The sequence below is a fragment of the Spermophilus citellus genome, assembly GCF_964194105.1.
Source record: "Spermophilus citellus genome assembly, chromosome: 9".
Lineage (NCBI taxonomy): Eukaryota > Metazoa > Chordata > Mammalia > Rodentia > Sciuridae > Spermophilus > Spermophilus citellus.
In genome coordinates this window covers 57,961,744-57,976,364 of record NC_138191.1, presented here as the reverse complement: position 1 = coordinate 57,976,364, position 14,621 = coordinate 57,961,744, and the positions used below count along the sequence as shown (strand labels likewise).

At 31.5% G+C, this 14,621-nt stretch overlaps 1 protein-coding gene across 4 annotated transcripts in view; it reads left to right on the top strand.

Moving 5' to 3' along the window:
- FNBP1L (formin binding protein 1 like) overlaps positions 1-14,621 on the top strand; it is a 116,600-nt gene that overhangs the window by 85,142 nt on the left and 16,837 nt on the right. For 2 of the 4 annotated variants that reach the window (XM_081306882.1, XM_081306883.1), the window contains exons 7-10: positions 3,591-3,719; positions 5,458-5,604; positions 7,567-7,770; positions 9,168-9,326. In XM_081306882.1, coding sequence (XP_081163008.1) covers positions 3,591-3,719; positions 5,458-5,604; positions 7,567-7,770; positions 9,168-9,326 — 639 coding nt within the window. The remainder of the gene's footprint in view (positions 1-3,590; positions 3,720-5,457; positions 5,605-7,566; positions 7,771-9,167; positions 9,327-14,621) is intronic. The other 2 variants (XM_081306884.1, XM_081306885.1) reach the window with 1 other exon arrangement.

The window sequence follows — 14,621 nt, the reverse complement described above, 5'->3', positions numbered from 1 at the left end:
TCTTATTACTGATTTCTGGGCCAGATGTTTTATAGCATAACTTGTTGTTAGAATTAGCCCTGTAATTGCTGCTGCTAAGCTTTCCCTTCCCCATTCTTTTATTTTTATTTTTTTAGTTGTAGATGGACACAGTATCTTTATTGATTTATTTTTATGTGGTGCTGAGGATTGAACCCAGTACCTCACATGTGCGAGGCAAGTGCTCTTATTATTGAGCCACAATCCCAGCCCTCCCTTCCCCATTCTCTTTTTTATATTTGTTTTTTAGTTGTAGTTGGACACAAAACCTTTATGTATTTATTTTTATGTGATGCTGAGGATCAAATCCAGGGCCTCGCACTTGTTAGGCGAGCACTCTACCGCTGAGCCACAATCCCAGCCTCATCCTTCCCCATTCTTATATGCTTTTTATCTTAGTACATTTGACACAATGATAATACTGAAATATTAGGATTTTTGAAATATAAATGAATGCCATTACTTCATATTGTTGTGTATACTGAAGGACCACCTTTAATATATTTTCTCCTTTGAAGTTTCTGATTTCCTAAAGAAACAGAGTGAGAAAAAGGAAGAAGGAAAAGAGAACAATTTATTTCTACCTTTCATTTTCTTTTCAACTAAAAAAACAAAAACAAAAACCCATAAATTCATATAAATTCCAGGTTACAATTGTCTTACTAGTATACCTCAGGATGTTTCTATATTTTCCACCTTATTTTTAATAACTTATACCTCTAATAATAGTAGGTACCTTGTCATTGGAAATGTACAGTCTCCGGATAAGTCTGCTCTTGGGTTTTCTACTTTAGCATTTCCTTGTACTGGCTCCACTCATGTCTCTGTTTTAGGTTTCTGAGATATTATACAAAAATATCAAATCTATCTTTTTCATAAAAGCTTTTTAGATATTTATAGTAGATGAACAATCATTTCTTCAACTGTTCCACATAGGAAGTTGTGTTGAGGTACCTTTTATTATGATTACTTTCCTTTGGATGCCTTTCAGTTTATCAATATCTCACATAAAGTAGTTTTCTGAAATTGGATGATCTGATCAATCCTGCATTTGACAACCTCCCTTGTCTGAGCATTAAATTTATGTTAATATAACATAAATGCATATGGACTTGTGCAGCCATGTTGTTTGGATTGACTCCAATTGAATTTATGGTTATCTGAAATCCATCCATCTTTTTACATGTGCAGATAAGAATGTCTTTTTCTTAGATACAGCTTATACTGTTAGTATTTTAAATTCATATGTACTTCTTACTAATCATTAGATTTGATCCTGCTATTACGGTTTTCATATTCTGATTTTGATCATCTATATTAATTTCCTTTCCAGAATTATGTAATGCACATAATTGATCAGTATGTTATCATTACTTGAAAATATGAGCCACAAAAATTGAAAAGCACTATTTTTTAAATATTTTTTAGTTATAGGTGGATCCAATATTTTTATTTTACTTTTATGTGGTGCTGAGGATCGAACCTAGTGCCTCACGCATGCTAGGTGAGCACTCTACCTCTGAGCCACAACTCTAGCTCTGAAAAAGCACTGTTTTTATGCATGGGAGACTTCTTGCCATTTGACGTTAACTCCTTAAGAACTCCATTGACCCATTATCAATATTGCTTGAATTTTTATGTACTGGGCAAGTTTAAAGTTACTTATTGTGTGGACTTTCATTTAGCTTCTTCATTTTGTCTACAGTGATAATTTCAGTGATTAGTCAAACATCCTGAAATTTATATACAACATGTCTACTAGTTTGGCCTCTAATTTAGAATTTCAGTGTTTGCAGTTTCCTTTTTTATGCTCATTTATTTGCAGTTTCTTTAATTATTAAAAAATTAGGGGGCTGGGGCTGTAACTCAGTGGCAGAGCACTTGCTTAGCACGTGTGAGGCAGTGGGTTTGATCCTTAGCATCACATAAAAATAAAAACAAATAAAATAAAGGTATTGTTCATCTACAACTACAAAAAAATTTTTTTTTAAAAAAGTAGGTGGGGGGAGTCTATTTGTTTTAGCTCCTAGCCTTGTTCTCCTGTATACCTGCTGAAGCCTCAGTCCCACATCTTAGGAATAATAGCTAGTGACTTAGAACTGGAGGAATTTCCCTGACAGAACTATGAGGTTGTGTGGGTAGGGAATTTGGAATCCTCTGTCTCACCATGGTTTGTGGTAAAAAGAGAAAGGGGAAGGAGCAAATGAATGTGTACTTATGGTTCCATGTTGGAATTAAAAAACAAATTTATAGAAACACTTTGAGCTATAGTTTTTAGTCTCTATGATACTTATTTATTGGAATTTTTAAGTATATTTTGGATTAAGTGACTCATAAAGGGCTTATCTGAGATCTCAAGTTATTTCCATAGGTTAGTTTGTTTTTGAGTGAAGAAGGCCTAACTATACACAAATATTAGAAGGTCAGAGACTACCTCTGTAGAATCTGGAATGAGAATAGTGAGGTATGTTTACAGTGTGCTCTACAGTTTACAGAGCCCTCCCATGTAAAATGATTCACTCCTTAGAAAACTGAAAAGAAAAAATTAAGCTCAATTCTTACTTTGTTTTCCCTGTTATTTTAGAACAGTTGAGAAATTTAGATAACCCCCCAATATGTCTAGAATTAACAATTCCTGTTTATATTCTAATATTCTCATTAATGTAGATAATATTAATTTGGCTTTTTACAAGAAATCAAGAACAGAATCATATCCTACATAAGCATTATTTAAAGAACCTTTGGTTTTGTACAGATGAAAATCATTATTCAATAATAGTACATTATTCAGAAATCTCTTTTTGTATTTCTTTTATGTGTATTTGTCCTGTAGAAATTAATGCAGGGCTGCAGGGCCTTATACATTCTAGTCAAATGCTTTACCTCTGAGTTACATCCCCAGCTTTTTTCCCTTTTTTTTTTTTTTTTTTTTTTTGTCTCTATAAGTTTTTATTTTTGAGACGGGGTCCTGCTAAGTTGCCCAGACTGGGTTAAACTTGCAATTCTCCTGCCTCAGTGTCCTGAGTAGCTAGGATTACAGGTGTGAGAAACTGGCCTGCCTTAAAAACAAAAACAATCTACACACATTTTAATCATTATTTACTTCAGCTGTGATTTTAGTTTCATATTTTAATTGGATATAAGTGTATTATAAAGAAATGATTGTTTTATTTTTAACTTTTTTAATAGTCTAAAATACTTTGAAGTTAACCTGTTTTCTTGCTCTTCTGATTAAAAATATACTGGTTCAAGCTATAATGTTGTCATTTTATGTTTTCTATGTGGATTTTGTAAGAAGGGACTTCATTTGAATGGATTATTGCAAGGGAAGAGGAGTATTACAATAGGAAGAGGGAGGATTTTGCAATTAGGAGACCACTCGGACTATAAAATCTGCAAGCATGTCCTTTAAATTATATCAATAATTTGAAAGAGATCACTTTGTTATTATCTTAATATCAAGTGTTGACTTCTCCACAGATATATGATCTGATTTTAGTATGATTTTTCAGAAAAGTGAATTGTATGATTTCATTGGTGGTGGTAATTGATTGGGACCAATTTACCTTTAGGCCAAACAACAATTGAACCTGCGTACACATATGGCTGATGAGAATAAAAATGAATATGCAGCACAGTTACAAAACTTTAATGGAGAACAACACAAGCATTTCTACGTAGTGATTCCTCAGATATACAAGGTAAATTTTAGCTATTTGAAGTTAACTGTTTCAGTTTGAAGAGTTAGACTTAAAATGTAAAACTTAAGGTTTTTTTGGACATGTTTCAGAGTGTTGGGGATCAAATCCATGGTTTTATGGAGGCTAGGTAAGCCACTGAGCTACATCCCCAGCCCCAAAACTTAAGATTAGTATGTTTGTAGATTTACTAGTCACCAAAAATGGTGATAAGAGATTTTTTTATGTTTACATATTTGAAAAGTAAATTTTTCCTAACTTTTAAAGTATAAATTTTCCTATACATTTCTTATTAGTGTTATAAATAGTCCACAAAACAATGACATTTTGAGATAAATTTTAATACTATATTATTATATATTTTGACTTCACAGGAAGAATTTCTTTGAAGTGTATTGTAATATGTTCACATAGAATTAGAATGTTGTAGCTTTTTGATACCACTCTAGAAACTTTGGCATTAGTACAGGTGGTAGAAATTAATCTTCTAAAAATGTATTCAAGTCTTATAAAATACTAGCCTGGTTTCTGCCTTGAGCTTGTTTATCAGTTCTGTCCATCATTATTTAATGATAACAGTTGCTACACAGGTAAAGACCCTAGACTTTTCATGAGGATTAAATTAGCCTTTTCTAGATGGAAGAGAAATTAGAGAAAAGGGAATTAGTAAAACTGTCAAATGAGATAATCCCTAGGAGAGCACAGCTTATATGGGAAGAGTGTCAGCCCAACTAGAAGTCAAAGTGGAATTGCACAGGAAACAGTTAGAGTTGGGTATCAGATTCTGGTCATTTATTCCAAAGCACCAAGCCTACCAGTCATCACTCTATGTGATGCTTTTATCCTCTTTATTTTTTGGAAAGAATTTAACTTGGATAAACTACGTTTTGTGTTTCGAGGTCTGACATCCTTTTGTTTAGATCTTGCTATAATGCAATCTTGCAACTTTGTGATGCCAGGAGCAATTCTTTTGTGAAAATGCTGGTCTTAAACTCCCAGGCTCTGTGAAGTAATTAAAGAGAGAAATAGTAGTATGGAGTTTGAGGACTTGAGCAGTGCAGCTGCTTATTAGGAAAGAGAAAGGTCAGTGTTGGCAAATAAGACGGTATTTAAAAAAAAAAAAAAACTTTTAATTATTGGGCTTCATGTGTTTCAATATATTTCCTATGGCATTTGATCATGTGACTTTTTATTTTTCCTCATGTATCCCCAATTCTTTGATAGTTACTCTGAGCTATAGGCTGTGATATGGACTGAGTACCTGTTGGTATGCATTCAACTGTTGGATGCCTAGTCTGACCAGATATTACTATAATATTCTGAACTAATTTTAAGGAGTTATAAGTCTCAGACTTGTATATATTATAGGTTAGTTACTTAAAAAAAAAAAATCATTGCCAGAATTTTGTCTTTGAAGAACTTTCCATGGAAGCAGGAAAAAAAAAACTCATCTGATTAAGGAATTAAAGGAAGGACAGATGGGACAGGAAATAGGTAGCAAGAAAAGGGTACCTTTAGAAGACTGGAAAACCACTGTAACCTGATTTTTTGATGCACTAAAAGCCTTGATTTGTTTGTTTATTGCTTCCTTCCCTCCCCTCCCCCACCCCTCCACTAAGTATTGCTGAACAGAACTTGTTAAAAGATATTAGGATAGAAATTTTTAATTATATTTTTTTGGGGGGTCACTAATTCTTCAAAATAAGAAATTCAGTTTTCCTTAAAAATTTATTTTTATTAGCAACTACAAGAAATGGATGAACGAAGGACTATTAAACTCAGTGAGTGTTACAGAGGATTCGCAGATTCAGAACGCAAAGTTATTCCTATCATTTCAAAATGTTTGGAAGGAATGATTCTTGCAGCAAAATCAGTTGATGAAAGAAGAGTAAGTGCTATATAATTGTCTTTGAATAAATGTATTTGGCTGAAGTATGTAGTTTAATGAAATGGGTTGGGAAAGGAGTAAAGTAATTTGATAGGTATTTTGTTCTAAATTATATTCTATGGAAGAAAGTTATGCAATTTGTTAGGCTTCTTTGGATTCTAAGAATCATTCTAACTGCTAAAATTCTGACTTAAAAAGATGTGTTTTTTTTTTTCCCCCAAATTCTTCCTTTCCCCACTAATTTTTTAGTACTGACCCAAGAATATAGCTGTGAACTGTATTACAGTTGTATTATACTGTTAGTCTACTGAAATTTTAGAAAAGAAAGTAGTTAGATTTAGAGTTGCCAGAGTTGGCTTTAAAACAGAGTTTATACTTAAGCTCAACCAAGAAACATGAGTAAGCTGGGTGTGGTGGCATATGCCTATAATATCACCTACTCAGGAGGCTGAAGCAGTAGGATTGAAAGTTCAAGGCCAACCTCGGCAACTTAGTGAGACCCTATCTCAAAAATAAGAAGGACTTGGGGTATAGCTCAGTGGTAGAGCACTTGCCTAGCATGTGTAAAGCCCTGGTACTTTGTAGTACAATTTCTTGTACTACAAAAAGGAAAAATGATCCATGAGAAAGAGGAAAGAGGGCATTGTGAGTAGAGGAAATGGCTTAATTTACTACCCTTGAGGAAATAAAATCTCATTGCATTGTATCTTGATTGTAGTGTAATTGAATCTAGTATCTGATCATTTCTTAGTAAATGTTGATTAACTAAAAAGCATGATTAGCAGAAATTCAGAGTACAAGGAAAAAAGCAAGAGAAAAGAACTAGGTTTGGGGGATAATCAGATATGTACCACATATTTTATTGTTCACAGTAAGCCTATCAAACTTATCAAGTAGGCATAGTGAGAATCCTTCCTAGCAACTAATAGAATGCTTACATTTAATGAGGAGGATTTTTTTACTTCTTTAATTGGGAATTCCAGTATTTTCATATTACAGGATCCAAAGTTAGGTACTTTCTGTTCTTGCCCTCTGCTTATTTTTACCCTTTAGTGAATTGAGGGCAACATTAGTTACAAAAGTAGGAAATGACTTAAATGACTGGCGTATGCTGCTAACAGAAACAGGAAGCAGAAGAACCAGGTATTCTCTTTGAAAATGAGAGTAAGACGTCAGTGAAACATTCAAATAGAGATAAGTATGTCTAGAGGGTTATATGGTACTTACATGAATTTTCAAGTTTTAGGTGAACAGTATTAATTTTGTATTTTCATACTTGCTTTTTGCACTCAGTATTATGAGATCTTTCCCCATTGCTCTGCTAATATCCCACAGAATGTATTTAACCTTTCCTCCATTAGATGAATGAGTCTTTTTTAAACATTTTTTTTAAGTTGCCAGTGGACCTTTATTTTATTTATATGTGGTGCTGAGAATCGAACCCAGGGCCTCACACATGCTAGGCAAGAGCTCTACCACTTAGTCACAACCCCAGCCCAGATGAATGAGTCTTTCTACTCACTTTTTTTTTTTTTTATGGTTAGATGCTTTTTCCTCATTCTAAAGTTCAACTTCTTGTTGACATCCCTTAAAGCAAAGGGTTTTTTTCCTTTGAAACTTCTTGTAATTTCTACTTGATAATAGCTTCTTTTCTGTGTTCCTTTGGTTAGATCGTCTTAGCTAGCTCACTAGTCATCAGATGAATTTTGAGGGGGAAAGCTACTGAGTGAAAACATTTTATGACTTTTATAAATTGATAATTTATTTGCAAGTTAGTATATTTTGGATATATTTAGGATTTACTACCAGTTCACAGGAAGACTTTATTCATTTTAAGCCTTTGATGATTACTATATAATTATTTTTTTAAACTTTTTGTTTCCTTGTACTGATTAAAGTTTTGAAAGTTAATGTATTATGAGCAAATAAAAAGGTTAAAAAAGTTTGTTTTTTTATGGATAGGATTCTCAAATGGTGGTAGACTCCTTCAAGTCTGGCTTTGAACCTCCAGGAGACTTTCCATTTGAAGATTACAGTCAGCATATTTATAGAACCATTTCTGATGGAACTATCAGTGCATCCAAACAGGAGAGTGGGAAAGTGGATGCCAAAACCACAGTAGGAAAGGCCAAGGGCAAATTGTGGCTCTTTGGAAAGAAGCCAAAGGTAAAAGTCATAAAATTCCTATATGCTAATCAGATCTTTTTAGTAGGTCAATTAAACCAATGTAGGTATTGAGTGGATAATAATTTACTATTAATGGAGGGTAAATATTTTCAGTTGGAACGGTTCAGTTAACCTTTCAGTTACAGGAAATTGAAAAAATTATTTCTAGATTTTACATTTGACCACCACTTAATAATGAATAAGAATTGTTAATATCTCTGGAGTTAAATGCTTTTGAAATTTTATTTCTGTATTGTTTCCATCAGAATTTCTAAGGAAATATGATCTAACTGAAAGATCACAAAAATCACAGTTCTCAATTGGAATGAATGATTAACCACAGTAATGTGTCAAATTAGAACTTGTAGATTGTACTAATTGTCTCTATCATCTGTGAGTTTTTAATGGGAAAAGCTCAGTGTTCTTGAATAATTACAGTTAAAAAAAAATCTCTAGTTAAGAGAATTTTACTCTTCGTGTTAAAGCCTAGCCTTTTACATGTTATTTATTTTAGGCAAGTAACCCTAGATTAGCAAATCGAATGGATAATTGCTTTGTCTTTCTTATTTATGTATTGATTCTAATAGTGTCATGTCAGTAAGGAGAATAGGTATATGCCTTTAGTCTGATGTACTGTATTTATTAAAGTATACTTGATTATTTTAATTTATTCCTTTGATCTTGGTATATAAGTGTAACTAAAATTTAACTCTATGCCTATAAGTATATTTTAAAGCACAATTATAATTAACCCAGGCTTTATTCATGCTCTTAATAATATTGTCCAGTCAAGAAGTTAAGAGGTGAGAACATTTTTTTTTTTTTGTCAGATCAGAGTAGCTAGAAGAGCTTTAAAATGTAAGAAATATTGAAGTTTATTTAAAAGGGTTGAAATAAGGAAGAAATACAAACAGTCTCAGAGGAAAGCTAGTGAATATAATAATTTTCTTTTTGCTTATTTGTGATAATAATCAGGAATAGTTAATATTTTATATATATGGTATCTTTAGCTGTAGATACTGCCTTTTGCCCTATACAGGTTAAGTATAAGCTGCATAGGAATAAATGGTGGTGCTAATATTCTATATATCTAGAATATTATAGAAGTCAGCAGAGAATTTTATCTAGGTCTTATTATTCTAACATTATAATTTGTGTACTTTTAATTTGTCAGCTTATAAAAATGATCAAGTGAAATGGTATATTTTAAAAGTAAGTTTGACTTTTTAAAAATTATAATTTTGGGCAAAACTGAATTTACTTTCTTATAATATTTTTATAGAAAAATTTATTCAAGGTATATTTTGTGAAAAGTATGTTGCCAAAAATAGAATTTTCATTTAGGAAAAAACTATGCACATTTGGCTTATTGATTCCTTTCTTTATTTCCATATTAGCCACAGTCCCCACCCTTAACCCCTACTAGTTTATTCACATCCAGTACTCCTAATGGGTCCCAGTTTCTCACATTCTCCATTGAGCCCGTGCATTATTGTATGAATGAAATAAAAACAGGGAAGCCCAGAATTCCTTCTTTCAGAAGCCTCAAAAGAGGGGTAAGTTTAATAATGGGTTAAAATGCATGATGGCCTATTGTGTGTGTAGTGTGGCTTTTAATACTCTCCACCCTCATTATAAGGCTCTCTCCTATAAAGACATAGTTTAAAAACACCACAGAATTAAGTATAGCTGCCCTCAAGTTAAAACAACTCCTCTTTATAACATTTGAAATGCTCAACCATAAAAGAATGGTGTTATAAAGAGGGTGCTGGGTACCATCATATTTTAGCTTTTTTTTTTTGTTTATGTGAAATTATATGTTCACCATTGTCTTGTAATGTATTTACATTTTTAAGACTTTCAGTAATTTGTCACTGGAGTTACTGATGTAATAATTTGTCACTAATTCTGACTTTACCTGCCAATTTTATAAAGTAATATATTGTTGACAATAAAATGCCAAGCTTAATTTTAATTGCCCTATTTAACTTTTAGAAACAAAAACACAATTTCCAGTTACTTAATACAAAATAAAGATAGGCACATTAAATGTAAAGACTGATTAAAGATCAAATTAATATATTAGAAGGTAACTTTGTAAATTATAAACCCTATAAGAGTACTTAGGTATTATTAAGTAATATGTACATGGAATTTGTTTTACTGATCTAAAAAATATTTTTTTATCAGAATTTTCCCTTTATTCTTTTTTTAAATTGGCCAGCCTTTTGACATTGACCTATTCCTAATGATATTCTGCAAATAAAAACTTATAAAATAGTAAAATGCAGATACAGTATTAAATTGTTTCTTAGCAACAACTATCTATTACAGATAAATGTATTTCATTTTGTTAGTGAGGCTGGTTTTTTCTTTCCCTTCCTCCTTTCCTTCTTTCTCCCTGCTTCCCTTCTGCATTCTCCCACCTTCCCTCATTTTCCTCTCTCCCTGGCCTCACTTCTTGTCTCCCAGCCTCCTTTCCTTCTTTTCTCACATCTTTCCTCCCAGGGCCTTGTACATGCTAATAAGCATTTGTTCTAACACTGACCTGTTCCTTCACCCCATTATTTTTCTTGTATAATTTATATTTGATTTTTAGGCTGTGCTTTACATATTCATAGCATATAATTTAGATCACTTATAAAATTTGTGTGGACATTCAAAAACATAGGTATGATAACCCACAGGTGAGAAATAATTTAGTGTCATTAGAAGTACAATCATTAACGTTAATATATTAAAGTTGGATTCCTTCCTTTTTTCTTCTTTCTTTTCTTCCCTGTTTTTCTTCCTTTCTGTAGCCCTTTCTGACATCAAATTACATTTTGGTCACTTGTAGAACCAAATATATTATTTATTCAGGGCAAGATTCCATTATTATCTACAGTTTCCATTAAAATAACATAAGAAACCTCACTGATGTTAGTAATGGAGCAGAAATATTCCAATGTGTTATTTCCTTTTTCTGACTTCCTTTTTCTTCCATTGACTTGAACTACTTTGCATCTACCTTACCTAATTCTATATGTGGACGATTAGGTAGGTGATTTGTGACATTTTGAAAAGTGCATGTGGAAAAATTTGTATTATACTTATAGGCATGCAGGTTGTCACTTTCAAAAGTTGTTAATCCTTGTTTAAAAGACTTGAAGAAATCGTATTTGGAGTTTCTTTTGCCTGAATTATGAGGGTAACATTGATTCCCATATTACTTCTCTGTGTCAGAGATATAAAGGATGAGTCCATGAAAGAAATTAGAAATGGGAGAAAAGCTTAAATATATGGCATCTTCAGTCTTCCTGAACAGTTTGCAGGTAGATTTTTATAACTGCAGAACTTAAAACTATTTGCTTGAGTTTTTTTGTTTTATATTTATATATTGCTTTAAGTAAAAATATTTATACATTGTCTTTATAGAGGCAAAAATCTCTTCTTGGTTTTAGTATTATTTATCATACCAAAGAAGAAAGCAGTATGCAAAACAGAAAATATGACAAACCAACCAACCAGGGGATTGGAGAGTGGAGCAAGGAGGGAAGTATACTATAATTTGAGGTTGAGAAATTTCTTTGTTTTATTGGTATTTGTTAGTTTACTAGATATAATTTTGAAAATTAACCATAGAGATGTTTTTACACCACTTAAAAATTTTGTCAATGTAGAAAAACGCAAAAGGAAGAAACTAAAGCTTTAATAAGCCAGTTTCTGTGTTTTTACATGGATTGTTCAGTCTGTTAAGCTTACAGGAGGCCTTTAGGTTTCTTAAAGTTAGTGAGTTGTACCATTGAATTCATAAACTCTTGTTTTGAATTCTCTTGAATTTTGTTTTCCTAAATAACTTTTCCTTTAAAAATAAATTTTTAAAAATTTTATTTATTCTTTTTCTCCTTCATCTGCCCTTCAGTACTGGGGTTTCTTTTTAAAAAAAGAAAACTAGTGTTTTTAGTTTTCAGTGTCAGTAAGGATGTGAGAAATATTGATTAATGTTGCTGAGTTCAACAGTGGTACCAGTGGATCTTTTCTGAGGGTGAAGATCTGTAATTGCCCTCTGTGACATCAAGTTCTAACCATTAATGGACATTTAGGAACTATACCAAAACTTGACTGCTTAATATACAAACTAATCATTTTTACCCTCTAACTACTTCACTTGAGCTTTATTTAGTACTCTTTTTTAAATGTAATATTATCTAGCAATAATGAGTTGTTTTTCATCTAAATTATTTATGACAATATAGACTTCCAGAATTATTTTTTAAGATTTAAAATATTCAGATTGCAGTTCTCAAAAGTTTGTTCAATTTAAATTGAAATAAACCTAATTATTTATTTAATTACCCCATTTCCTTTTTAGCTCTTTTGTTTGTAGTAAGATGTAATGGATATAAAAATTTCTGGTTTATAGGTATATAATGATTGTGTATGAGAATATAGTTTCTTTGCATTAAACATATTTTACTTTAAAAATACACAAAATATGTTTCTAATATTTTTACAAAGAATTGAAATTCTTATATCCTCACTAAAGCCAGTGTATAAATTTATTTTCACATGATAATAAAACCAGTTAAAAATGAACACATTAGATTTTTTTACCTATAATTATCTTAATGTTTTCTCTAAAAGATGTTCTTATAGAAATTAGAAAAACAACTTCATCACTTAAAAATTTAGCTGTTGAAAATTATTATAAAAGTAAAATACTAAAACAGTTTTGTTTCTTACCCTATATGTAATTTTGTTAATGACATTTAATGAAGACCACAAATCTTTCCTTAATTTAAATCTTTTTTCCTCCTCACCAGTAATTTTGCCATAGCAAAATAAATTGTGTTTTTTCTTTCTTAAAACTACTGACAGGGCTGGGGTTGTGGCTCAGTGGTAAAGTGCTCGCCTAGCACGTACAAGGCCCTGGGTTCCATCCTCGGTACCATACACAATAAATAAAATAAAAGTATTGTGTCCAACTACAACTAAAAAATAAATATTTAAAAAAACCCAAAAAACTACTGACAGTCTAAAGAATGTTAAGCTAAATTCAGAAAGATAATGAATAGCAAACATCTTTTCTTATCTTCATAACCATTAATATGTGGCCAACTCATCAGAGATAAGGGGTAGATATTTTTGCCAGATATTTATTAAAATTAATTTGTCTTTTTTATGTGAAATTTTAGCTGACATCTCACTCTCTTCTCTTAAAACATAGTTTTGCCCATTGCCTTGGCATACACCTGTAATCCCAGCCACTCAGGAGGATGACAAGTTTAAGGTCTGCTTGGGAAACTTAGCAAGACTCTGGCTCAAAATAAAATTTTTGAAAAGGACTGGGGATGTAGTTCAGTGACAGAATGCTTGTACACAATAGCATGAGTAAGATTCTGAATTCAATCCCCAGTTACACCAAAAAAAAAAAAAAAAAAAAAGATTTAGAGAATAAGAAAAAATGAAAAGTTTAAGAGTTATTAGCTAAAATGTAATGAATGTGAAGATTAGTTTTGTAAAACTTGCTGCATATTGTGGATCACTTTGTATTTGTGTATGATGGATACTACACCAGTTGCAAAATTCTTTTAACCCTCAGAATATGTTGGTGTGTGTGTGTGTGCTTGAGGGTGGTATTTACATAGCATTAAGAGTACTGTAGTGGGTCTCTTTAGATTGTTTCATATTTTAAAAAGAATAAGTGCTAAAATTGTAGTTATGTTTTTAGTGTTATTTTTTAGCATATGGATTTCAGAATAAAACTGAAAAATAGAAACTATTTTCAAAGTGAAATTCAATCTATATATTTGTGTCTGTTAGGAAATATATATAGTAAACTTCATTATGGGTAACTCATTTATTATTGTGGTGATAATGTATTTTTAAAGTGTCTGTACATTTAAAAAAGCACCTTAAAACTAAAGTAAAAATGTTACCCTCACCAAACCATGATATTTTAAAATTTAAATAATCTTTTGAACTATAAAAACCCAGATATGGTGTTTTCTTTAATGCATTGGGCATTCTGTTTTTTAGTTATTTCACATAAGTTATTTCACATAAGACTTTTTAAATGGCTAATTTTAGATTTTTTATTTTCAGAGCTTAGTATTTTTAAGAATTAAGAGCTATATGAGTAAAATTCACTTAAGTAAAAATTCTCTCTAAAAGAAAATGCATGATTACTGATAGAATGATTACTATTTATTTTTGAGTTTTAGTTAAACTTAGAAAATATCTGCCCATTATCATCAGTGTATGTTTTTTTTTATTATTATTTTTATTTTTGCAAGTAATTTGCTTTTCCAAAATGTGCTTAAAATTTTTTTTTCTGGCATAATTGTTTGGATTGTGAAATGTACATGATTTATTTTAATATTATAAAGTATAGGTTATTGCATCTTCTGTATTATAGTTTCATGTGAATAATTTACCATTTCTTTCTGTTTTCCATTGAACTATTCAGTGGTCGGTGAAGATGGTAAGCCTCGTGTGCTGATATATATACTGTGCCAACATTAAGTAGTCTCAAAACATTGTTTTGTTTAATTCAAAACAAGTGGTAAAGTACATCCCACATTATCACCTTGTGTTTTTTTTTTATAATTTAATCCATAGTCCAATATATCCCAGTACCTCTCAGTGTCATAGATTATAAAGCAATGTGGTTAACTGTCATGGACCATTAAGTTCTTAAATGTGATTGGGTGGAGTCCTTGTCATGTTATAGTGAAGAATAAAATTATATTACATATTATTTTAAGGGTTACATGGTAGAGGCTGAATGTGGGATATACTCCTGTAATCCCAGTGATTCAGGGGACTGAGGCAGGAGGATTGCAAGTTTGAGGCCAGCCTGAGCAGTT